The sequence below is a fragment of the Blennius ocellaris genome (genome assembly GCF_963422515.1).
Source record: "Blennius ocellaris genome assembly, chromosome: 11".
Classification (NCBI taxonomy): domain Eukaryota; kingdom Metazoa; phylum Chordata; class Actinopteri; order Blenniiformes; family Blenniidae; genus Blennius; species Blennius ocellaris.
In genome coordinates, this window is record NC_137660.1 from 13,415,085 (window position 1) to 13,441,047 (window position 25,963).

A 25,963-nucleotide genomic window follows, 5' to 3' on the forward strand; every position below is an offset into this window, starting at 1 on the left:
AACATATTTGTCCTACAAAGAAAGTTTCTTTTATAGAAATGGATGGCGCACCCTTCTTGTGTCCAAGCAATTCATATTTACTGTAAACAAATTAAAGTATAGAGATGTGTGCAGCACAAATTTAACTTTGACCTTCAGTAAAAATGTAAGTTATTTTTCAAACTTTAAATTCTGGTGCTTTAATCAATTTTAACAAAGGTTGTCTATGAAAATGGTAAGGAAGAATTTATTTTAGGACAAAAGTTTAGTTATCACATACTTGAATTTTTCTTCTACTTACTCCCATCTTATTAAAAAAAAAAAAAAAAAACAACAACCCTTCTTCTCAAAAGAGACTGGCCAAAGTTCTGTGTAGGCTCCAATGAGGTGAGGCTGGGTACCTGCATGCCTCACTGGCTTGACTTTTCTCTGAGCTTTATGTATGATCCGCAGGAACAATTCTCTCACACACACATTAAATACATGACACAGGCTGTAGAGAGTCCTGCTGTATAACAAATATTTCTGTAAAGTTCATATTGGCGATATGTTGAGGAACAGACAAGGGCAGCGTCACGTCACCCAGTTTGTATTGGATCACAGTTAGACATGAGGCACAGCTCTTCAGTTCCTCACCCGGGATTTCTGCCCTGGATTTGATTTCCAAATACTCAAACTCTGCCATTTTTAAAATGTCAAAAATGTGTAGAGTCATACTGAAAATGTGTCTTTAACACAGATCAGTGGAAAATATTAATATTTATTTTATGTATGTTTTTCTTTTTTCATATTGGCCTCAGCTGCCTCCCCTGACCGCAGGTCACTGCTAAAGTGTCCACCTTCCAAAGGATAAAGGCCCACAAATACCACCCCAGCCCTCATAATGATATGTGTGCACAAACCCTGCAAACTGTGACACTCATTATCTCTTCTCTAAATATTTATATAAGTGTTTGGATATAATTTACAGGTCTCGCAAACATCCTTGTCGGGATTGGAACTGGGCTCAATAAAACGTCTCTACAGATAGTTTGTGGCTGATTTCCAGCACTTTATAAGTCAGCCGGAAGTTACAGAAGACCAGTTGTTACAGTGGTGAAGTTCGTTTATAAAATGATAACTCGCTGTAGTTACTTGTAATCGATCTCATCAAGTTCTATGTCTCAATAACCTGCACAAGACCGCTGCCAACACAATGTTTTGCAGAGGTTGTTGTTTATTTGTCTCATCAGACTCACTGAGAAATGATACACTTTGTGATCTTGTTATGGGTATGGCTCAGTATGAGTCCTAACTGAAAACATTAAAAGATAAATAAATAAACAATTAATCACACATGGTACGTTGGAGTGATTATTATAAAGAAGGCCCAGAGCGCAATGACCGGGTGTCGGTTTGGAGCAACTTGTTGGGACAGGAGAGGGTTAAGAGGAGAAACCACGTCTGCCCCCGCGCGGAGGGGGAGTGTGCACACACGCACGCACACGCACACACACACCACGCACACACCACGCACACAGACACGGACACACATTGTGTTTCTCAGCCTCTTTCAGTCGCGGTGTCGAGCCGGAGTGAAGCGAAGTGTTGAGCAGCGCCTCTGAAGACCAACTCACAGTAAGTTTTCACCACGTTTCAGTCGGTAACGATCACGGTTTAATGCTTCCAGTGAATAAGACAACACGCCTTTGTGAGTGAGTCACCGTCTGCTCTGCCTTTGGGAAAAGTTTGGCGCGACTTTATTGTATTTCATTTATTTTCTGCACGTAGAAACTCATTACTACACTCTTCACCTCACATCGGCTCATTACTGCACACTTTAATGAGCTATTGTCGGTTTCAACGGTCACGTGCTTCTTTTAAAAGCAAGTTTTGTTTTAACTTTCGTATCCGAGTTTAGGTGTTAGTCAAAAGAGAAACAGACTTGTTTATCAACGTGCTTTATGTATTTTCTGTTTGCGCTTTTTTTTAAAGCCCTTGACATGTGCTGTATGTATCCACAGTCTGAGTTGAGCTTTGTTCACTTGATGATCTGATGAACTAATACTATCCATAAAAATGCTATACTGTTCTCTCAACTTTGATGATTTTTGAAAATTACTTTTTCGGGGGCTCATAAATGTAAACATTTAGCGCACGCAACACATTTGTCCCCATTTGGCTTCCCCCCCCCCCCCCCCCCCCCCCCTCTCTCTCTCTCTCTCTCCCCGAACTGACTCAATTCTATAAATACCCGAATCCTCAACGCATCCGTCTGTCATGGACTGAAGGATAACCTGTAAAGAAGTGTTTCAAATGCTTAAAGTGTAAAATCTCAGCCAGTGTCAGCTTCTTTTTCTAAACCCACTGTGATGAATACTTTAATTTCTCTGTCAGGTCATTGCACTGAAAAGAGCGTCACAGTATCAGAAATATTACGTTACCACAGACAATAAAGAATAAATTAAACAAATGATGTTTTCACATTAACAATATTGATTTCTTCTGTTTTCACTCAGTTAAACCCCAGAAACCCACACACACAGTATTACACTCATATTACATTTACAACTTTTTCCTTTATAGAATAGATGGTGGTTGGTCCTCACTGCCAGGAACACTGCATATAGGCCTGAATGTTCTTGTTTGATTGTCAGTCTATTGCAGACACTGGCAACCTGTCCAGTCCTGACCTGCATTATTTAGATATAGAAGATGGATGGACAAATGGAAAACCACCAGAAGTATTTCTAAGAGATAGGGTACTTTTAGTGGCCACTTAATGAACCGGCTCGTGTGTAGCATCCCAAATAATATGATTATAAGATGGCGATGATGCAGCCACTTTGCTGAGTTCTGTAGTGCTCCATTTATCGCCAAATTTAGCGTTATGATAGCAGCTATCGCTGTAAGGGCACATTACTTTCGTGGTGTGTATTGGCACCTCATATTACTGTGCTGGAGAACGGAGTGGAATGAAAGATTTTCACTTTTAAGAAAGTTTAGATATCAGCATGGTTTTATGTCGCTATGACAACATCATTTGTCAGGTTCAATGAGGCAAACTGAGAGGAAGTAATGAGTCAACCACACAGTCTTGATAACATCCAGTTACTATAGTCTCCTTGCAGCTGTCAGCTTTTCAGTGGCACGAGGTGATCAGATTTGAGAATGTAAAATGTTTGTTACTTATTTTGCTGTCTGCTGTCCTCCACTGTGCTCTGAATTAGTTTAGCTCGGTTGATTAAGAATTGTATTAAACGTGCTTCAGATTATGTTGTATTTGTATAATTATTATTTCAATTATTTCCAATAAAAAATGTTTAGTTTTCTTACAAAAAATACCCAAACCAATACATCAATGAAAACATAGTAATAAAGTTGAAGAAGAAAATAATACAGTTCAATAGAGAACCTTTGTCCATGACAAAAAAATGGAAAATTATATGCTTCATTTTTAAAAAGCTCTATTGAATAGACACCACAATGAAAGATTTTACTGTTATTGAACATGGCACCAGTAGCTTGGTGGTTTTTTACAGCTGTTTGCATCTGGTCACTTTAAGCATTATTTTACACATCAATGAAATGATGGAAATGAGGCCAAATTATCACTTCCACTGAATGCTGGGAAGTTGCTGGTAGACAACCAGGGTGAGGGATTTCACCAATATCACTCAGAGCTGAACAGCCTGATAGATGCTTAATGGGAAATCCCCATCATCCCACAAAATGCTTTGCTGTTTATCAGTTGGAAAGGCTGCAGAACTCTTGGCTCCATTCTACAGATAGCACATGACATAGATCAATAAACATCTTTGTAAATGTGAACAATCACCTGTTTATAAACATTGTCCCCATTTGCACCTGTAATATTACTCAAAGCCACATTTTGTTATCAGACCATAAGCTGCTTGTGGAAATGGATGTATGGTGAAGCTGTTTCCTGTCACCAAACTGCCCCAGTCGAGCCAACAAGCTGCATCCTGTCCGTGCAGAGGGATAAACATTGTTGCAGATGTTAATGCAGGATTCTGGAGTGGCATTAAGAGCTTTAATAGTAGCAGGTCAGTGGCGGCAGGTCCATTCCAACGTCAATGGCCTCACAGACGTGTAAGTGGGTCATATATGAATATGTTGAAGAGGGATGGTGAGACGGAAGCTGGCACATAGCTTGACTTTTTGTGTCCAACGGGGCTGTAGTTGATCCATGCTGGGTCCATTACAGACACAGTTGCTGCCATCTGCCACCAACGCTGTCTTAGTAATCATCTCAGTACGCTGTGCGACTGAGCAGGCTGCTCCTACTAGAAACAAAGACTGATTTAAGCTGAGCAGTTTTTGGTTTGGTATTTCACTGCACCCCCAACGACCATATTCTGGTGATCACACCTTGTGCCAAAGCACAAAGAGAGAAATGAGCACTGGAAAGAGAAAAATAAATGTCTGTGTGAGGTCATGGAGTTTGGAAAGTCCAGGTGACTCACTTGTAGTGATTCGTTTCTGTTGTGCACATGTTTGTTTTAACCAATGTCGGCCTCGTCTCTTCTCTTACAGCTGTTTCATTTCAGATAAACACCGTCTACTGTATTTGTCTTTCTTTTAGCAGTAGTATATATCCCAGTTGTTATACAAGGTTATAATGACACTGTTGGCATTGCTTCTTGGCTCCATTTGATTTTCCGTCTGACTTTCCAGTCTTCATTTTTCTTGGGAATAGATTTGTTACTTGAATCCAGGGAGACCAACATGTTTTGGTCTGCATTTATAGATACAGATGTATGCAACCTGCTCACTATTGCAAGGACACATCACCAGGAAGGTAAAACTAACCCGACTCACAACAGTCTCATTCTTCCTCGTCATGTTCCCTATCAGTGAGTGAACAACTACACTGGCCTGGTAAATTGCTAGTTCGCATTTAAGTATTGTCTATGAACTGTTTTCATCTGTTTGGAGCTCAGTCAGCAAACAAAGGTTGTCATAACTAAGCCCTATTTTAATCTGCTCAGCTTTTCAACAACTAGACATAAAGACCACCAATCTCCTTTAAGGATTATCTACTTTGCAGGAGTATCTGCTGCCTGATTCGGGTTTCACATTGTATTCTGCTTTGTAAACAGTGAATGTTACTTGTATGTGGGTTATAAATATATTTCAAAGACGGTTCATAATAATAGCATTAATGTCATCTGTCTATTCATGGAGTCACTCTCCAGACAGTGTGCTCCACGTAAAGCTCAAACTGAGCCAAACATATTGAACCACAAGCAGGGAAATGGATTATGCATGTTTGCACTCTGTGTTGAGTTATTTGTGCTCCTGTGTTGGTCCCCAGCCCCTAAAATCCCAGAACTTGCTCAACCCAAGCAATGATGTTTTATTAGTTTTACCTCCTTATAATTCTGTGTAATTTTGTATACCACTCGTGTCATAGAGAAGATATTTGCACTACTGAAAAGCACAACACTGTTTTTTTCGCCTTTTATTTATTTATTTATTTTTTATTATTCACAGTGGAGATAGACAAGAAATGGGAGGGGAGAAAGCGGGGAATGATATGCTGTGAAAGTCTGACCTGGCTAGAAGCTGAACTGGGGATTTCACAGCAAAATGCATCTTAACCGATGTGTTGTGCTCCGCTAACGTTTCAGCCTCTGAATCTGTCCCAGCATGACAACGTTTTTTTTCCCAGGGTTGTTATTCTTTTTAAATACCCTGTTCCACATTTAAATCGGGCTGTAAGTCATTTCCTGTTCTTGTGTTTTAAAGATGGGACAGCGAGCGTCATTGCTTCACTTTACCCACAAACACACAACAAACCAAGTGAAGAGGAAGACAAAAGTCAAGTAGTCTGGTGAAACTGAATGACGTCACCAAGCTTAAGTTGCGTTATTTTGATTTTTTTTTTTTTTTTAGGAAAATACCTCAAAAGTAATTTGCAAAATATAATGAGTAATACTATTTCAGCCCTGTTGAAAGGGATGTCTTTTTCTCCCCAAATCTCATGTTACCAAATATTCACGAGATAATAATGACCTAAAAATAGTGTAAAGTGGCATATTTCAAACAGTGAACTGCTATATATAGATTTAACACACAGTTAACATCAGGTGCTGCTTTTAGCTTCCAAAAGTGATGTTCTCATATTTCAAAGGCACACATCATTGAAGGTGCAGTCTCAGGACAAACCTGCTGTTTTCATTTAAAAAGAAGCGACAGAAGAGAGCAGCATGTCATCTGATACATGGGGAGTTGTCTTCCCTGGGTATTTTCAGACTCCTCAAATAACCACAATGGCTGGGTACATTTTCAGGGCTCCCAGTGTCTGGCGGTAGTGATTTATTTTTTTATTTTTACTTTTGAGGCTGACTCATTCTGCCAAGAGTTTCCCAGTGTGTGCTGTATGAGTTGCGGGGCTGGCCAGCCTACAGGTGTCAGAGGAAAATGTTATTCACAGAGAGTGAATGAAGTCATATGAAGGAGTCATACGAAGGAGTCAGTATCATGTCTGATGGTTAATCTAGTTGTAAGACTGTAACGAACATCATTCTGACATGTTCAAAATGGCTTGACTGCAGGATTTTTCACATTATCGTGTTGTGTTTCTTTGTTTGTGGGACCTGAGATAAGATCTGAATTGTGTTCCTGTTGTGCCGTTATGTTGACAAGCTTACGGGCAAAAACAGACAATATAGCTATAAAACCAATGATAGTTTCACATAAAAGTGGAGAATACTGAAGGTTGGGATATTTATTAAGATGAGAGAATTAGTCGGATGTTGTTGCTTTTAAGATTAAAGCTGTGATTAATCATGAATCCATCTGTGCAGATTTTAATGTTTCCCTGCTCTTTGGGTCTTTCACTAGTTTGACAAGGCTGACTCAAGGCTAAGTATGTTTTGTTGCTGTTGTGTCTTTTCAGTCTCCGTTTTTTATCTCACGCCCCCGCCACACTGCAACATTACCCTCTGGTGTTTATTAAGCTAATAAATTCTCCTCTGCCTTTCAGAAAGACAACAATGGGGAAAGGATGCATCACAGTCACCAAGTACTTTCTGTTCCTCTTCAACCTCCTCTTCTTTGTAAGTAAATCACATTTCTTCATCACTGTTTTACCACCATCCTGCAATACCTGCACTATTTCACAATGCATGACTTCCAACGTGTTAGCAGCTCTCCTTACCCAATGCACTGCTTCAGACACTCATGACGCATTGAAAGCCACTTGTTGCCTTTTCAGCTTTATTCTTTATTCATATATCACCAAAGATTAGTGAAGGTGCACACAGAACTGCTGCCATGAGTCTGCCTGGAGCATGAGACTTTACAGGGCAGTCACCTAAATAGCAGCAGATGGTGTGTGTTTGCTTCCTCTTTTCTTCCACTGGTCATTACATAAAGTCCAATGGGTGGATGAAGCCCCCCCAGACTCCTAAACCTGACTCTGCAAGGATGTCCAGACCTTTTCAATGAGTCTGCGGCTGTAAACCTGAAGCAGACCTTTTGATGTGAACACTCGACTGGTGTCTAATCGAAAGCGTGTGTGAGTCCATGTTTGTCCATGCGGATAGATTAGATTCGGGGGGGGCTCGGGAAGCCAGGAAGTGGTGGGCTAATGATGGCTGCTGGGAGCTCCACGGTTTCCCTAAATGAACAGCTCTTAACCAAGGCTCTAATTATTGTTGTTGGGCAGGGGAGGGGCAACGCGACAAGAAGAAAGCTGATGACTCCACAGAACCGCTCATCTAAGGGTTTTGCCCCCATTTCAGTACCCCGCAACTTCTAAACAAGGACTGCTTCATTGCACAACCATTTTGAACTGCATAACCTCATTTATGAGGGTAGATAAGGTCAAATGGATCATTTCTGGAGCTCCCGTAGCCCAGTTTTGCATAGTATTCCACTTTAAAGGCTGATAATCTTTTCACTCTTGATTTGAACAATGCTTTCATTAAAACTGTTCAGTGTGTTTTTAACATGAGATGGAAGAACCACCACAAGTTATTGTCTTGATCCTCTCCTCACATCCTCTTTCGATCTAAGTTTAACTGTGGGAGAAAGAGACAAGCAGACAGAAAAACTGAGCGGAATTCTGATTGATCCCAAATGTGACTGGCATTTAGAAGAAAAAAAAAAAATCAGTTTTAAGACATACCAGCACATATTCTGTGTTTCAGACTGATTACTTTCTTCTTCTCTCCACAGATCTTTGGAGCATTGATCATGGGCTTTGGACTGTGGGTCCTTTTTGATGACCAAAGCTTCATTGCTGTTCTCCGTAAGTGCTGCAACAGTCATGCTCACCCACTGTTTTACTTACACATCTGTCAGTGGTAAGAAACTCTTAAGAAAACAGCAGGCATTTGTGACCTGGTTGCTATGAGCACACTTGGACTCTCAAGCAGAGATTGGAAGATACATCACATTCCGACAACAGTTGGATTTTTCTGGATCATTCTCATGAAGTCATTCCCATCCAAGGGAGGTTCACACTTATTCAGAAATATGAGTCAAAGGTAACCGGATGACATCCTCAGCTGCATCAAATCTGCCCTTGAGCCATGCAGACACATGCTGGCAGGCACATCTTCAGAGAGAACGTTAGTCAGGGAAGGTGACATGCCCCTGACTAACAAGACGCGTCAAGTTGTTTCATCTTTTGTTGGAAAATGGCAGTTAGATTTCCCACACGACTTCCGTAGTGTTGGACTTTGAACTTGCTCCACAGATGGCACAGATAGAAACACCCCCCCCTTCACATGTGTTGTCACAGATCGACGCCGTCGGAGAAACTCCAAGCCTTGAAAACAACACCCTGTTAGAGGCTTAGTTATTGGGTTTGTGAAAACAACAATGTATTAAAAGCTGGGTTATCTACTCTGACACTGGAAAGAGCTTAATGAAACACAGGTCGAATCTTTTTCTTCTGGATGGAAATTCTTAGTCACCATAAATCTCTTCATAAATGCTTTCATTGTATTCGTCCCTCATGGAGAACGTCCAGGAGCTGCAGTTTTGTTTTCTCTCAGTTTAGAGAAAGAAAATACTTCAATTTATTATCTGGCAACTTAGCAGGCTACATGTTGGAAACCATATATAGAGGCTCTCTCAACTGATACTACATTCCAGGAGGCTCATGCATATGATAAAGCACAGTCTCGTGACGAATGTGTTAACGAGTTCAGCTCTGATGGGACCTCTCTGCATATTTTGGTTTTTAGTTCCAAATTTGACAGTCTGTCAAATATATTGGCTGCATGGTGAAGTCGTAGTTATCTCTCTCATCTCACTGCAGTAACATTCCCAGTTTGACAGTTTTTTTTTTTTGTGTAGAGTTTGCATGTTCTCGCTGTGCAACCATGGGCTTCATAGTGATTTTCCTCGCACAGCATCAAAACGTGTTTGAAGTTGAGTAGAAATTGATTGTAAGTGTGAATGTTTGTCTGAGGCTTTTGTGTGTCTGATGAACTGATAACTGACACAAAATATACTTTGGCCTTCACTTGTAGTCTGCTATGCATTAGCTATTACCTAATCTGGAATTATCTTTTGTGCGTTGGTCATATTGTACATTACTTTTTTAATCTCTATAACATTTTAATGACAATATGACTTATAGATTGAACAAAACAATATTGGTAGTTGCCTCTCGGGCTGCTCTTTGCTCGCCCTTAGTTTGTGAAGGTCATACAGAGTTGAAGACATTTTCAGTACATTCAAGGTTATTTGATTGATGACCTGTGACAAGGTCAGAGTTTTGATGGCGACTATGACTGACCTTGTGTCCAATACCGGTCACATTGAGTGGTGTCTTCCTGTTTCAGTCCTGTAGGTCTCGAACAGGGGGAAGCATCATTCCAAGGTTGTTATTCTGCTGAATTTGCTTATCTGTAGTCAGGCCTCCAGAAAAAAAAAAGCCAGTCCACTATCTATCATCCCTGCCTGCCCCAGGCCTATTGTGATTATCCAGCTGTTCCTCCAGGAATAGAATGATTCATCGATGAACTAAAGATATTCCTTCTATGGGGGGGATTGATGACCTTCTGTCTTATGTGTATTTGTTTTGGCCCTACCTAGGACGGGTCAACCTGAGCTCCCTCGATTTGTAACCTCACTGGAAATCTCTTACCACTTTGTAGAGGAACAAAAGCTCTATTTATTGATTCTGTGTGTTCCCCTCAGAAGTTCTACCATTGCTCGACCATAAACAGGATTTCTGTGTTTTCATTTTCCATTCTTTATGAGTTATATTCGTAGAGGCCTCTGCAGCTGCCCTCATGACTTCAGGCAGGGAACATTTGAGAAGGTTGTTGCTCTCAGGCTCTTTTATTGTTCAGTTAAAAGAGCATCTTCCTTCAGTGTGTCCCTCTCTTTATCAAAACAGTGATGGTAATAGTTTACTGCAGTCAATTGATGACAAGAGTTTATCTTGCTGTTGCTAGCAAAAACACAGCTTCCCCCATGTTTAAACAAGAGACAGGCTTGGAAATGAGGTATGTGGGCCACAGAGTGCGCCAAAGCACAGTTTGGAAATGTGCCGCTTATTAATTCAGAAACCTTTACAAAGTCTCACTGAGAGGAGAGCTTGTAAATGGATTTACTTTGGACCGTTTAAAGTCAAATCCAGTGTTCAGCTCAAAGTTTATCTACTCATGTTTGCATTTCAAACCTGGACATAATGTCAACTGTGACTTCTCACCATCTGAATGCAAGCTGAACCTGTGGCTCCGGATGTGTTTACAGAACCAGGACCTGCAATACTAAACAGCGCTCCCTCCTCCGTCAGCAGCTTTCTCCAAGGGGACCATAATTCTTTCCTCTTTAAATGGAAAGTTCCATGGAAACCGCTAAAGGTCCTATTTTTGAATATCTAGCAAGGACCTACATGGAAACTTGCCATAGTACATGAGGGAGCAGCACAGCACCAAGGCAAACACATGCTGACTGCAGGAGAATTACATGTTTTAGCATTACCGCAGAAAAACACAGAACCTCGCTACACAGCAGGAAACATGTCAGGTGTGGTATCTGGTGTGCGACAAGTTTCATGCACCTGCAAAGAGGAAGCACTTTTGTTTTGTTGAAGAACTTCCTGAAACTACTTTCTATTAAGCAACCACATTTCGTAATGTCTGTAACTGCTCTGTCATCGACGCAAAAAGCAGTCAGTTTATCGATTATGCTCTGCTGTACTGTACCAGATGTATTAGAATGACATTGAATACATTCTTCTGAGAGGCAGGATTGTAACACTGCGTGTGTGTATTCACTCAGACATGACCGAGAGTTACCTCCAGCGTCAGGCCAGGAAACATTTGCATGGTGGCTTTCTCTGCTCTGCGTCCATGCCAGATATCGATCTGCTGTCGTCCTAACTTTAGTCCTTTGCATGCTTTGGTTTGGCAGCACTCAGCATGTTCACTGCCGATCAGTGCACTCTGTCCCAACTGTGACCAGTTTGAGACCTCTACTTAAAGTACTTCATGCAGGCCCCCCAAATCCTCCAAGTAATTAGTGTGTTCAAGAAACCTTGGACATCTGTTGGATTTGCAGAAACGTGTGTACGTCTGTGCGTGTGTGCATGTCAGAGAAACTGAAATAACATGCTTCAGCAGAGTGCTGGATATAGAACCTACAGTATGCTTGTCCGCCTCCCTTTAAATGTTACCCTGTAGCCACATAAATACTCTGCATATGTTGACTCAAGTACTTTTAGCTTACAATTATTCTCAAACCGCCACAAGTGCTGTGCTCTGCTGTGGTAACTCGTGTAGAGTCAGCGATGTGCATCCATTTCGTGACGACTTGGTGCTAGCTTTGGGCAAAGTTAAGGTGAGTACACACACAAAGTTGTTGAAGTACACAACATCTTTGCATGAACCCTTATGTACATTATTGCTAAGGGTGCATTAAGGCTACAACTCGGTAAGACATTTGGAATGAGCACATATGATTTGCAGGGCCTCATAAACATTGTCACTTCAATTTCAAACATGTTATAAAGTTTTGCAAAACATTCCCTTTCTAACAAAATAGCATTGTGGCCCTTGCGAATGTCTCAAACCCTTCCCAATTCAGTTTCCCGAAAGTGTGTGAAATGAGCATTCAGCAGGTCAGCCTGGTTCCAGTTGGAGTCTTCATCCAGCAGCTTCTGCACTTCCTGTTTGAACTCTGTGGTTCTTGATGTCTGATGACAGAACATTTGCTGGTCTAGCGCAGTGTTTTTCAACCTTTTTTGAGCCAAGGCACATTTTTTTCTTTGGAAAAATCTCGAGGCACACCACCACCCGAAAATGTTAACATTTGAAACTCTGTAGCCTATATTAACAATATAAAGTCATTCTCATCAAAGTTTTATCAGTAGGAATCAAATAAATACAGAAAAAAAGTATTTCCCAATGTCTTTTTTTTTAATTTTTACTCACTCAGTGTGAAACCTGGGCCTGTTTGGATGAACACAGAGCTGAGATCCTGCCAGGAATAGAAGACAGACAAACACGAACATGTCTAGTTCGGAGTTCGAATCCTCCCTTTTCAAAAACTTCTCCATCACTGTCACTGACACAGTACTTTGATACAAGATGGTAGCAGCCGCAGGTGGTGGTGATTAACAAGCCTGACGTCTGTCAGTTTCGATTTCACCGGCACACCTTAACGTCTTGTCTCAAAGTACTGTGCTGCCATCTATTGGCGAAGAGTATTTATATATGATTACTCTGCGACACACTGCTCTCACAGCCGACAACGGCTGTGAGGCCAAATGTTTTTTTAGAAAAAATTTTTAAATTGGATAATTTCCCACGGCACACCTGACTATATCTCGTGGAACACCAGTGTGCCGCTGCACAGTGGTTGAAAAACACTGGTCTAGAGAGAGAGAGATGTAAATTTTATGAATTTTATGTAAATGCAGCATTACGTTTGTGACATGGAGGCGAACACCAGGTGAATCTTCACCCATATATTCTGCTGGAAGCTTGCAATGTTCGTGTCTAAAATGTGCTTTCACACCAGCAATATAATATTTGGGTTGATTTAGTGGAGTTTTTGGTGTGAGTGCAGTCCGGCTGAGCTGCTGCAGAACCAGCAGAACTAAACTCTGGTCTGCATTGAAGCAGCTGCCCTGGAGAGCTGGTCTCAGAGCAGCTGCAGTTGAACTCTGCAGTGACCTGAATGCAGTGTGAAAGCATTAGAAAAAAAAAAAAAAAAAAAAAAAAGGAATGCTCAGTATGCCTTATCTACTTTACCTCAACATCATAGGTGATATCAGAACTAAAAGTAGCTTCATATTAAAAAAAAAACTTTTTTGAGCAATCTCCAAAAAGCAACAATGTGTTCATGCATAGCAGAGCAGCAATGGTGGAGCTGCTGCGTCTTTTAGCCTCTTTATCAAATCGATGGGAAGGAGTTTGATTGCTCTGCCTGGTCTGGTTGGCTCAGGAATCCATGAAAGTTGGAACCATTTCACAAAGCTCAGAATCTGGCTTCATCTGCAGACCAGACTCTGTCTCTGGAGCTCCTCCAGCCCAGATAACAAACTGCCACAAAATGGCTCCAGTTTATCTCCTCTCCAACCTCCAGTTTTCATTTTCAGTCCCCGCCTCTATCTCACCCTGAATCGCTCTCACATTATGTGAAAGAAAAAGAGGAGAATCAATTCATCTTGCTGCACATATTCTTTCTTTGCCTAATGTTTGCTGGAGGGCTTCTGTTTCAAAATAATCATCCATGTGGGGAAAAGGGGGACATTTCAGTGCTCTGTGAAGCATTTCAAGTTGATTGTACCCATCTGTGTATAAAAAAATAGTTTTTCAACTGAATAATGCCTAACTATTTCATTTGTTGGCAGGAGCACATTGTGGTTAAAGACTAACAAATGTTACATTGCCAGTGGAGTTGTGCTTTGCAGAAATAAGAGCTCACTAACAAAAGCTTAACTGTCAATTAAAACAATTGACAAAATACTGACAGATAATGTAGAGCTGCCGCAGCAGATGTATAGTTTGCGTGTAGTTTTCAGTGGTTCTGTGTACGCTAAACTCTTTGTGTTCATGTTTTCTCCAGAGGAATCATCAGACACCGTGAAGGTGGCTTCATACATACTCATCGGAGTGGGATCCCTGTCGATGGCCATGGGCTTCTTCGGCTGCATCGGAGCAATCTATGAAGTCCGCTGCCTGCTGGGTCTGGTGAGCGATTCATTCTGCCTTTCAACATGAAAATGCATTTTATTAATGGAGCTCTTTTCATAAAACTCAAAGTGTCTTTTCAGTTTAAGCACTGAACATACACATAAACAACACTGTGTGTAATACAAATATTTTAACAAAAATGCTATTCTGATTATGGTTCAAACATGACTACGTAATACACATAGTTGTGTTGGATGAGAGAGATTTTGACTGTAAAGTGAATAACAGAGAATATATTTAGCATCTGGATAGGCTGTTTCAGACTGCAGTTCTTGCAAGGTTATCCTGGTCTGCAGTTGCCAGTATTTCTCAATAGGGTACCCATGGAAGGAAATGTTAGGCAAGTGGTTATAATGCAATTTTTGCAAAACAACAACAGAACCCTGAGGGAATATACGTAGTATACTTGCCAAGATTTCTACTCTACTCAATTTGTATATTGTTGTGCCGACAAGTTCTGCATTCAACGTGTTTATACTCATAGCAAAACCTTTTTTTTTTCTTTTTTTTTTGCCTGAAACATTCACCTTAATGCACCTGCTGGCGCTCTAAAGCATGGCTAAGAACACGTGACGGATTCCTGCTGACAGTAAAGCCCTTCAGCGTCTCTGCTAATGTGTGGGGACGGGAGCTCACAGTATGTGTGGATTTACTGAGGGGAGGGGGTGACAGAGATAAAGCCAGTGAAATGTAGGGGGTACAACAAGAGTGGGGAGGGGGGCACGACCTCTGCAATGTTAAACCTGCTCGGGGTTAACTGAAGAACAGCCCTGACCTACTTCCCCACAGTGACCAGCTGGCATCAGGAGCCCCCATATCTCTTTCACACACATGCACACAATTAAAATTGTTCCTCTGTGTGTGTGTGTGTGTGTGGGGGGGGGGGGGGGGATGTGGGTGTATATATATTATTATTATTATTATTATTATTATTATTATTATTATTATTATTATTATTATTATTATTAATAATTTATTTATTTATTTATTTTTAGACCTACGTGACAGGGTTGCTGAGTGGCGTCAGTAGGTTTGTGGGTTTTTAGAGCATTTCTATCAAAAATAGCTCTGACGTGAGAGATGAGAATGAACGGATTTTTTGAGCCAGGGTAGAACGGCCAAGCAGCTGTTACTTTCTACTAAACCAATCCAAGCTGAGAGGGGGCAACAGATTGGGCAGTTAAGTCTGTTTTGGGTTGTTACTATAAGTGTACCATCAATTCTGCAAAGCGCATGTTTAGTTTTATGTCGCCATCTGGTCATTTCATTGCTGGTTGAAGGTGTAGAAGAATGATGGCGGGCGGATTTTCCAACATTTCCAAAGTTTGTGACAGAGCTGAAGCAGCATGTGAGTTAGAAGAAGTTGCATGGTGCTAATTCTGCTAAATCTTAAAGCGCATATGATGTATGTGAAAGACCTTATTAACAGCTAAATCAGAGTGTAATTTATTGTTATTGTTAGAGCATTTTTGATTTTTTTTTTTTATTCTTCTCTTCTTCCAGAGAGAAACAGGGAGAACAAGTGTCCAGGGTGGGTGGGAACCTTTATAATACAGCTGGCCTTTGTTTTTTGGCTCGTCTGTGTTAATGTCTCTCTAAGGGGGGGTCATGTTCTGTTAGGATGTGCTCATATTGGATTTAGCATTACTGCTCTCTCATGACATGAGAGTGAAAATGAAAGTCACAGTCATTACGGCTTTACGCCTGGCTGTTGTGAAAACACTAATTGCAGGAGATGATTTCCCCCCTGGTGTTACAGCGCTTTGTGTCGCAGGTGTTCAAAAAGCATTTATTGTAAATGTTGGACTGTGACATTTCCCTTTGTCCCCCCCACCACAGTACTTCACCTGCCTGCTGCTCATCCTCATCGCTCAGGTCACTGCTGGCGTTCTCATTTACTTCCAGAGAGATCGGGTAAGACACCGACTGTGATCGTCAATATCTGCTTTCTCTCTTATTTCTTGTTTTCACTTATTTGTGATCTGACCTTTTTTTTTTTAACTATTCTGTTTTGAGCATTTGCTTTCTGGTCTAATTTGGCCTTCTTCCACACTTTGACTACTGCTTCTTATTCATTCTCACTGACATGCCCTTCCACTCACATGTGTCGATGGGGCTCACAGTGTCCTGGTTGTCTCTACTCCACAGCTGTAATTGGCAGCTTGTAGGTCTTCCCCACCTGTCAAGAAGCCCCCTGCATCCTGTCATGAAAGGCAGTTTTGTTGTTCAGTGACTGGAAAGTGACAGGATGTCGGTTTGTGACTGACGTGACTTTGGATGCTGAAAGAAAGTGAGGCGAACAGGTGGACTGAGGGAGAAATGTGACAGTTACACGGGAAGCAGCTCACGGCCGCTTTTATTAAATGTTTCCATTGTTGTCTCGCTTCCCCCGCTGGATGTTTTTTGTTTTTTTTGTGTTGGTGGGAGGGAGGGCACATGAATTCCTTCTGAATGAGTGTTGCTGAAGCTGCTGTCATGTGCTGACAAATTAAATAGGTTTGCCCACCAGACGAAGACAGTAATCATCCCACAAACACAGCTGGCGACTGGTTTTAGTTGTTTGTTAGCACGGCATTTTTAAAGTTGATAACACAATTATCAGGCTCCTGAAAAGCTACTAAAATAGATATAATTGTATTAAATATGTGATTGGGGAAAAAATAAATAAAAAACACAAATTACCCTTTGTTAGCTAATACTCAAGATAAGGACAAGTTAATAAGTAATAAGTGAGTAAATATTGCCAAAGTGCAGATAGAGGCTTTCTAACTTAAATGTTGTAGACATTATTCTTGCAAAGCAGTGTCTAATCTGACAATCTCTCAAGAGAATGGACTCAGCAATACGTTTTGACTAATGAAGGCTAATGAGAAGCCACCTACTAAAACCAAAATGAGGTCAGCAGAGAGCACACAGGGAAAAACATCAAGAAGTTACAGTAAAAAAAAAAAAAAAATCCTTTTTAGAACAAATTAGAGAGCCAGCCTTAAATAATAGAGCTTGTGTTTGTTTTGAGGGCGTGTCCAGTCTGCGCACGTCTCAAACCGGTTTCATACTCTGAACATGGACATTCCCTCCCAGGACATGAAAAGCCATTCCCTTGATAAACTTCACCCCTGCAGGAATCATGATAGGTGGAGCCAGTTGGAGCTGTTCGCCCTCCAGCATGTCTATAAGTGTGTCTTTATGTGTACATATATGTTAGTGGCGGCACATGTGTGCCTGTATCCTCAGACACACTCCCTGTGTTTTAAACTCACCACAGCGCAGGGTGGTACCCTTTCCCAGAAAAGGGTGAGGCTCGCTCTGACCTCCTAAAGAGCACAGAAGCTACAGAGCTGCCGTTGCTCTGTGGTCTTACACACATAAACACAGTCATTCTCTTGCTAAGTTGTAGATGTGGGATATTTTCATGCAGCGTGGAACTTCACAGAGCAGCGTCACATGTGGTGATGTCCTGAGTTGTGAAGTTGAGTTGCAGGAAGTAAATTAGGGAAATAAACAATGTAGTGAGTAATTCTGTTAACTTATGTGTGGGTGGTTTGAGTTGCGAGCACTTGCTTCACACTTGGAATTTTCCTTGTTTAAACCCGCTGTTCACTGAGCCTTTCTGTGGGAAGTTTGCATGTTCCTCCTGTGATGTTTTCTCCAGCCATTTGGATTTTTTAGTGATTCAAATTTGGACGTAGATGATACTTTGGGTGTGGGTGATTATGTGTGTCTCTTTTTCTTTGCCCTGTGATGGCTTGTCCAAGATGTACACCAGGGGTGCCAAACATATGACTCACAGGCTCGTAAAGTATATGCGTGCCAAAGAAGAATTTTACTAAGTTCATGGCAGCATCACTTGTCTTTGAAAGATCCATGATGCATTTATAGAGTTTTGTGCCAGGATACACTGAAAAAGAAAATAATAATAATAATCTAATTCATAAACTTAACTTAATTAAGTTTGAAGAACTTAATTCATTTAGATGTAACCAATTGAAACAATTGAGTTGAGTTGTTCCAACTACTTTATTTTTTCAGTGTACCTCATGACAATTGGCACGATGTTGACATTTTTAGAGGTTCAAATTTCAAATTCTGTTGAATGTATGAACTTAAATGAGATAAACTGGTTTACCATTGTTGAGTGTCTCTCCTTCATGAAACAAAAATGTATATGTGCAACAGTACAGTTCCATTGTTTTGGCTTTTTTTTTTTGTTTTGTTTTAAATTCTGTACTGATAAAAATGTGTTTTCATCTATTTTCCAGTTGAAACATGAGATGTCCAACATCATAAAGGGGATGATCATTAACTACACCGGCCAGAACAGGACCACAGAGCACACCTGGGACTACATTCAGAGGACGGTCAGTAAATAAATCATTCTGTTTACTTATCCATGGTTTAAAAAAAAAACAAAGAAACAGTCCACTCTATACCGTGAAGGTTTTTTTTAATCCAAACCCAAGTGGTTTTCCAGACAGTAGCAGGAGACAATTAAGGCTGAGAAGGTGGAAGTGTCCAGTCTGTCATCACCTATTAATGTTGCTCCTTGTTCTTTCACGATACACTCAAAATTGATGAACTGTGAGAAATCTGACAAGAAGAGCTTGTTTTGTAAAATACAACAAATACAACCACATGTTAATGTTCATTTGCATTAGTTGAAACGTGCTGTTCTCTCTCTGGAATAGTTAATGTTGAGTGTACAATTGGTTTAATCTATTTGAAATCACAGTGTGGCAATGCTCACAGCTAACAATAGTGACATTATGCAAGCCATGTTTAAAACCATTAGCCCCCATCTGACAGTGATTTAACTCCTGAAGGCCAATGTTTTGCCACTCAGACTCAAATCCAGACTAGATTGAAAACAATCATTTTGTCCCTTTGACGACCTTATGTTATGATTCTTACTGAGGTAACTACTGAATGTTGAAATATTTTATGTCTCTTTAGGAATCTAAAGGAAATGCTTTCAGTTGTTAGGTCAGATTTCATTAAACCTATATCAGTTTCCAAACTTATTACAGACTCAATACAAAAAATGTTATGACTCCCTGAGATAGCCTCATAGCATGAGTACATTTAGTACTGCTGGGTTCTTCGGTAATGAACACAACAACAGTTTAATTTAGAACGTTTGAACATTTATTACATTCATTACAAAGTAGACTTCACTAAACAGTTTTAACTAATCACAAAGTAAATCTGTGGCTACTAAAAATAAAGAGAAAAAAAGAAACATCCAATAGTTTTATACCCAGTACATTGTTATTCCAATATAACAAAATGAGACTTCGCTCGTCTTATTTCCAACAATTTGGGGGAAAGATATTTTTATTAAATCTGTTTTGTATCTTCATTTGGTTGCCATTTTCAGGCTAGAATGAATACAGGTATACAGTACAGTTACTGCACACTCTTAATTTTGTTTTAATTCCCAAAATTCTGAAAATGTCATTCTATTCCTGACTTGTAGTTTGGTAAACACTGATAAATATGAATTAATGGTTTGTAGCACTCGGTATCCATTGTGGGTCTTCAATAGCTTTAATGCATCTTCATTTTGGAAAGCAACCCTTTGCATAGCCTGCTGATGATTTCATAAGAACGTATGCTGAAACTTATATAATCAGAGCTATTATCTGAAGTGACTCACAGGATGTTGAGTGCTGTTATTTTTAGAAAAGGAGGCCTGAGTGTGTTACCAAACATGTTGTGCTTTTTCAGTTAGTTTCTAAGATTCACTTACGTTAAATTAAAAGTGGACTTCCTGTTACTTAAACTCATTTGAATATTTTTTTGTCACGACCTAAACCCTTAATTGAGTCTAACTTCACGTATTCTGAGTACTGAAGATAATTTCTTGTCTTATTTACTTACTTTGAAAGATCCACAGAAGATGGAGAGGAAACGAATTGCGTTGAAATTGTCCAACCTCTACATATGTGGATATTCCTGATTAATAGACATTACTTGAAGAGAAACATTTTGTTGCTGGGTATTTCACATTTCTTTGATTAATCGTGCACAAAAAAGCCTTCCTTCTCTTCCATAGTATTGCAGGGGAAACACAATACAGAAGCCACATGATCAGACATGAAAGAGAATGGAAAGATTGAACATACTAGACTCCTGATGAACTGACTCATTAAACTAATCAGCCCATTCCACCCCTATCTGCTTCTATCAATTCTTGCCAAGACTCCCTTCTCCCCCTGATCCTCCAGGAAAACAGCAGCCCAGAAGACATTGCTCTCAGACACTACAATAAAAATATTCCTTCTCTAAAGCCAATGGATTTGTGAGCTCTTGCCTTCATCTTTTCATTCCATCAATTACTGTCTTTTCTTTTATGGGGTCTTCGCCTTTGTGCTCTTTCATCCGAGGCTCTTCTCTTTGTCTCCCGACGTTTTGAGCCACATCCTTTCTTTCTCTTTGCCTCGCGTCACCAGATGAAATGCTGTGGATGGACTGGCCCAGGCAACTGGTCCGAGAACGTTTTGATCAAGAACAGTTCCCAGACCCTCTACTCGTGCTCCTGTCGCAACGACTCCCTGCCTGGCACAGAGAAAAGGGAATACGGCCTTTGTGAGCACCTGTCTTCAGAAGCACCTGTCTATGAAACGGTATGTGTCACGGGGCTCAATCTGCAGTGTGGTTTCTAGATGGGTTTGATACTGTAAATTTACATCCTTGTCTTATCAAATTCCCAACTATCAAAGCTCAAATAACAATTATCACTGCGACATTATTTACAGTACTAATGGAGACATTTAGTTATAATGGGATTTGACATGGCATACTCCTCATACCTCCTTTATGAGAAGAATCTGTAGCTACCTGTACATGAAAACAGATACATATAGTCATTATGGTAACCGAAAGGACTTTTGTCCAAAAACAGAAAAGATTCATGAGCATGTCATTGATTTGTATAATTTTTTGGTCTGTCAGATCAATACTCAATACTGCAGAGGCACGTCAACCTAACTCGCCCCACAATATCCAGAGCGTTCAGCACTTACATGGATGAGCATATCTCATCTACCCCGGGGTCTTGCCATCAAGGGGGAAATATATGTGGCCTCCCCAGAGGCCTCCAGCCTGGCTTCCTGTGAGGGAGCCATGGCACTCGGGGTCAGGACTGACTCAAAGTGCTCCCTCACCCTCCTCATAACATCTTCTTCAGAGGTCAGAGGATGTCATCTTACTGAGCACAGCTTGAGCAAGACTCCCTCAGCCAGCAAGTCCCTTCCTACAGTAACCATGGAAACACTTCCAAGTATGGAAAGTTAAAGTCATTGGGGTAAAAGAGACAAAAGAACTCACTCATTCAACATGTTTTTGTTTTTTTTATTCTGAATGTTGTTGTAGTCATGGGCTCTGTGCTTTACAAACACGAGGAAGGTTTTACGTCACATGTCAGTAATTACATTTTATTTATTGATCCTTTGAGAATTTTTGGTTGTTGTTTTTGTTTTTTTAAATATTTGCTCTGGGATACTTTATAGATATAGTAAAATAATGTGACAAGAAGTTGTGTACAAATATCTCACAGCTATAATTAAGTAAAGCTCCCTTCCCTTGCATTCCCCCACTGTGAAACACAATTTGCATTGTTTTCCATAATAAATGCCAACCACTCGCATTGTTCGTTACGTAAGAAGTAACATTTCATCTTGACGTTCAGACCGTGTTGAGTTATCGTTCCCATGCACCTGCGTTGCTCTGACCGACACCTTTTAATCAGTGCTGAACTTGGTTCAACTTGCATTGTGTAACTCTGGCTGCCTGCTCAGTGTGGCACTGCGCTTGAACTCAATCAGCTCGGCCATTAGTGACGGCTGAGGCAAGTTGTGCTGCGTGATTTGTTTGAGCGCCAGGAAAGCTCTGTTGTTCTGCTGTTTGGTCTGCGTGTTTCAGAAACTGTACACTCTCTCCCAACATTTTGCTCAGCTCAGATAAGCCATGTTATTCTTTCCCCACTCTCGCTGGGTCCAAAGCCAACAGTGGTGTTTTGAAAAGGCTCTGTCCGTGTCCGGCTGGGATCACGTAGCCATTCATCTCTCGGCATGTCAGCCTGCAACCGCCCCTCCTTTCTTTCCATGTGTGTCTTAACCTCATTCTTCCTTTGTCCCTCCTCTCTTGTTCTCTCCTGCAGGGCTGTATAACCAGTGTGGAGAAGTGGCTGTTGGACAACTGTGGTGTTATTCTGGGAATCTGTGTCGGTGTTGCAGTCATAGAGGTACAGTATTTTGTATGATCGATCTCGACCTGTTGTGAGTTTCGACAATTGCACACATCATGACGACTCCGCATTTCTTGGGAGCACAAGCTGTGAAACGCAACAACAAGATGCTGTTCAGAACGTAAGGTCAGATCATCACATTGGAGGAAAGTTTGCCAACAATTCAGCACAAAAGTATTTTGAGTAGGCTGTAATCTTCCTCTGAGTGAATCTTCCTCTATCACGACCCTCCATGACAAAGCTCTCACGTTCTACTCTAAAGCAGAAGGACAGACAGCCGTAGTAAAATGATGAATAAAAACTGAAATATTTACTGATCCTGGTGGAAGTTCTCGAATTGTGAAAGTCGTGCGGTCATTTGAAAGACATTTTCTCCATTGTTTTCAGCAAGCGTGTCCAAGCTGAGAAAATGTTGAAAATGTCTCCGGAGTACCACCACTGTAACCAACATGACCATAAAATAACTGCAGCTCCGGGCAGTTCACAGAGAAGACCTACTTACTCCTATTATGAGGAGTAGTCATTGGTCACTTTCGCTGCACTGCTTTATCTCCTATAAATACAGTGAGCCATATTTTAGCTGTTTCTCCTCAAAGCAAAGGTATTACTTATTTTAAGTGTCATATAAATATACATCTATGCAGGTCAATCCGAGCTAACTGAGGCAAATGCAGAATACAGGAACAGTCCACTCCTGAGCAAACAGAGGTGGAAAGAGAGACAGACAGACAGACAGAGACAGACAGACAGACAAGAGTCACACATGCGCACCAATTAATCTTGGATGCATGTTTTTTGGACTGTGGAAGGAAACTCATGCTCGAAGGGACAACATGCAAAGTCCACTGACAGCCCACGTCTAAATTTGAATTCCTATTTCCCTTTTGTCATTATGCGGAAAATGCCTCACCACTACACCATCATGCTTGATAATACTTGTTTCAAAAGAAATTATATATTTTTCAAATATGACTTTGGCTGCTGTACCACTAGAGGGAACTCGGGTACCGCCGGTGGTACACATGTCGCGCTTTGTGAATCGTTTCTCTGATTGATTCATAAAGAGCTCATTCTCTAAATGCTCGAAGCTCTTTTGTTTTAAATCTTCATTAAAAAGTTGTTCTTTTCCATTGCAAACATATTGATTAAACTTAATCAGGAACCTGAAATATGTTTCAAGGTTAAAGATGTATGCACTACTCACCTTTCGGGTGAAATTTCTACTATGGCGAGGCAGTGTTGATCACTGAGTTGTGTATGAAATATGAAATGGTAAATAGTAGTCAGAATAAGGAACATGTAAAAGAAATATGTACATATACACAGAATCTCCACCCCTACGACAAAGTATTTGTACTCCTCTGTTGTATATCTCTGTTACTCTCTGGTGTTTGAATTCTGATTGACCGGGCTTCATGTCCTCCAGATACAATTGTGAATGCAAATATGATAGACATGTGTTGAATCTGTCATATACTAAAACCTGATAAGAAAGCTATGGAAAAAAATGGTAACAATTCCTCATAAAAAGTACCTTGTGGTAATTTCAAACATGAACATTTTCTAGCTTCAACACCTGCTTATTGAAATGAACGCTGAGCCGGTCAGTTTTTCACAGTGATGACTTAATTTCTCTGCAGCTCCTCGGGATGATCCTCTCCATGTGTCTGTGCAAGAGTGTTGTTCAGGAGGATTATACCAAAGTACCCAAGTACTAAGAAGAAACCAGCTCCACATCACACACAGATGGACGGACTCTCTCTCGCTCTCTCTCTCCTCACTACACACACACACACACACACACACACACACACACACACACACACACACACACACACACACACACACACACACACACACACACACACACACACACACACACACACAAAGACAGCTGTCTTCACCATTTAAGCTTCCTGTGTGTTCACAGCTGCCCCCCCCCCCCCCAACACACACACATAGCAGTAACACCTTTCAGCTTTCAACCTTGACACACTTGTTGAACACAAGTTGACAAGTCATCTTTTTTTGTCTTATTTGTGTGTTTCAAGAGGAATTCTCTGAAGCTAATGAGTTTTGTGGTTTGATATCATGCAAATGTGTTGTTTTTTTCATTTTATGTTTTTTTTTTGTTCTTGGCTGACCGCAAATCAAGCGCTTAATGTAACGGTAGCGAGAGAGAGCACTTTAGTGATATATTGAGTCATTGAGATGAGAGGGACACGGGAGGGTGTGTGTGTGTGTGTGTGTGTGTGTGTGTGTGTGTGTGTGTGTGTGTGTGTGTGTGTGTGTGTGTGTGCGTGCGTGTGTTGTTGGTAAACCCTCTGAAGGATTAATGCCACTCTGGGATCCTGCAGCTGGTATTTTTTGGTGCAGAGGATGGAGGAAAGGCCCAGGGCAGGGCTGCTGCGGTGGAGGTTTTGGCTTCTTGTCATCAGCTCCTTGTACCCGCTAGGCCTGATATTAGTCTCCACCGACACCCACTGTCACTGCCTTCTCCTCCTCCTCCTCCCTCCTGCTATCCGTCATCTGTTAGTGTCTCTAAATCTACGTCTTCCTCCCGGGTGTGTATGACTGGTAACCAGTAGTTCTTCAAAATGATCCGTTTTGCATGAAGTAAAGAAGTGTGTGTGTGGGATACGTTGAGTTAATATTATATGTCTTTTTTTATATTCTTGTGTCATTTTTTTAAACAACTGTATATATGACTTGGTAAGGGATTACAGCACTTGAGTGCTTGGTCAGTGTTTTATGTAGGAAAGCATTCACCCACATGCTCTTGTTTTAGGAGTCCTATTGTTCTTCATTTCCTCTCTATTGTTATGGTGTGCAGCGTATGGCTGCCGCAGCAGCTCGTCAGCACAGTTTTGGTTTGAGTAAGAGAAATTGAAACCCTTGGAGGGACTCGCATCATCACATAAAGCCATGTTTTTATGACTTGTACATGGTATGACTTCCTGCTCTGAACATCCTTATTTAAGCTCCTCACATTGGCCTATATTGTTATTACTTTCTTAACTGTAATACGAAAACGGCAGCTTTGTGACCACATTGTACATTTCCCTGTCTGCACAAATCTTTCCTGAGAAGTCATTATTCCTTGTTTATATAATTAGTAACAAGATCAGCAATGAGCTCTGAGAGATATGTGGCTTATTATTTCAGGCTGCTCTTCCAGTTTTCTCGTCCCATTTGTCAGCCATCTCATCATTTCAGTCCTTCCACTTCATTTCAAGCACACTATTATAGCTGTAATTAAGGTTAATTTAGGGAGTAGATTGCACTTTTATGTGGCTTGTGCCATTTGACACAAGTCTTCAGATTATCTTCATCATCTGTGGGTTACACACAAGGGAGGAAACTGACCATATAAACAGCAGCAGTCAGCTTCTGTTTTTTGACTCAAACATTGATATGAACTCGATGAAAATGAAGGCTTATTTTATTGTTAAAGTATTTTGTACACTTTTTGGAAAAAACTAAATCTGTTAAATGGAAAAGCAATGTTTCAATAATGTTTATTTTTCTTTATTACTGAGAATTAATAAACCTGAACACACCAGAA

General features: G+C 40.7%; 1 protein-coding gene across 1 annotated transcript; it reads left to right on the top strand.

The window, feature by feature from the left end:
- The first annotated feature begins 1,464 nt into the window (after positions 1 to 1,464).
- cd82b (CD82 molecule b) lies at positions 1,465 to 25,963 on the top strand. Its single transcript, XM_080504564.1, has 9 exons — positions 1,465 to 1,596; positions 6,971 to 7,043; positions 8,167 to 8,239; positions 14,026 to 14,150; positions 15,993 to 16,067; positions 18,413 to 18,511; positions 20,603 to 20,776; positions 22,312 to 22,395; positions 24,039 to 25,963. The coding sequence occupies exons 2-9, from the start codon at positions 6,981 to 6,983 to the stop codon at positions 24,114 to 24,116; spliced, it is 771 nt and encodes a 256-aa protein (XP_080360690.1). The 5' UTR covers positions 1,465 to 1,596; positions 6,971 to 6,980; the 3' UTR covers positions 24,117 to 25,963.

Excerpts from the sequence above, each read along its gene's own strand:
- cd82b (XM_080504564.1), top strand. The coding sequence starts at position 6,981 with ATGGGGAAAGGATGCATCACAGTCACCAAGTACTTTCTGTTCCTCTTC. Across the intron at positions 18,512-20,602 it reads GGGACTACATTCAGAGGACG|ATGAAATGCTGTGGATGGAC; the intron begins GTCAGTAAATAA and ends TCGCGTCACCAG. Across the intron at positions 20,777-22,311 it reads AAGCACCTGTCTATGAAACG|GGCTGTATAACCAGTGTGGA; the intron begins GTATGTGTCACG and ends TCTCTCCTGCAG.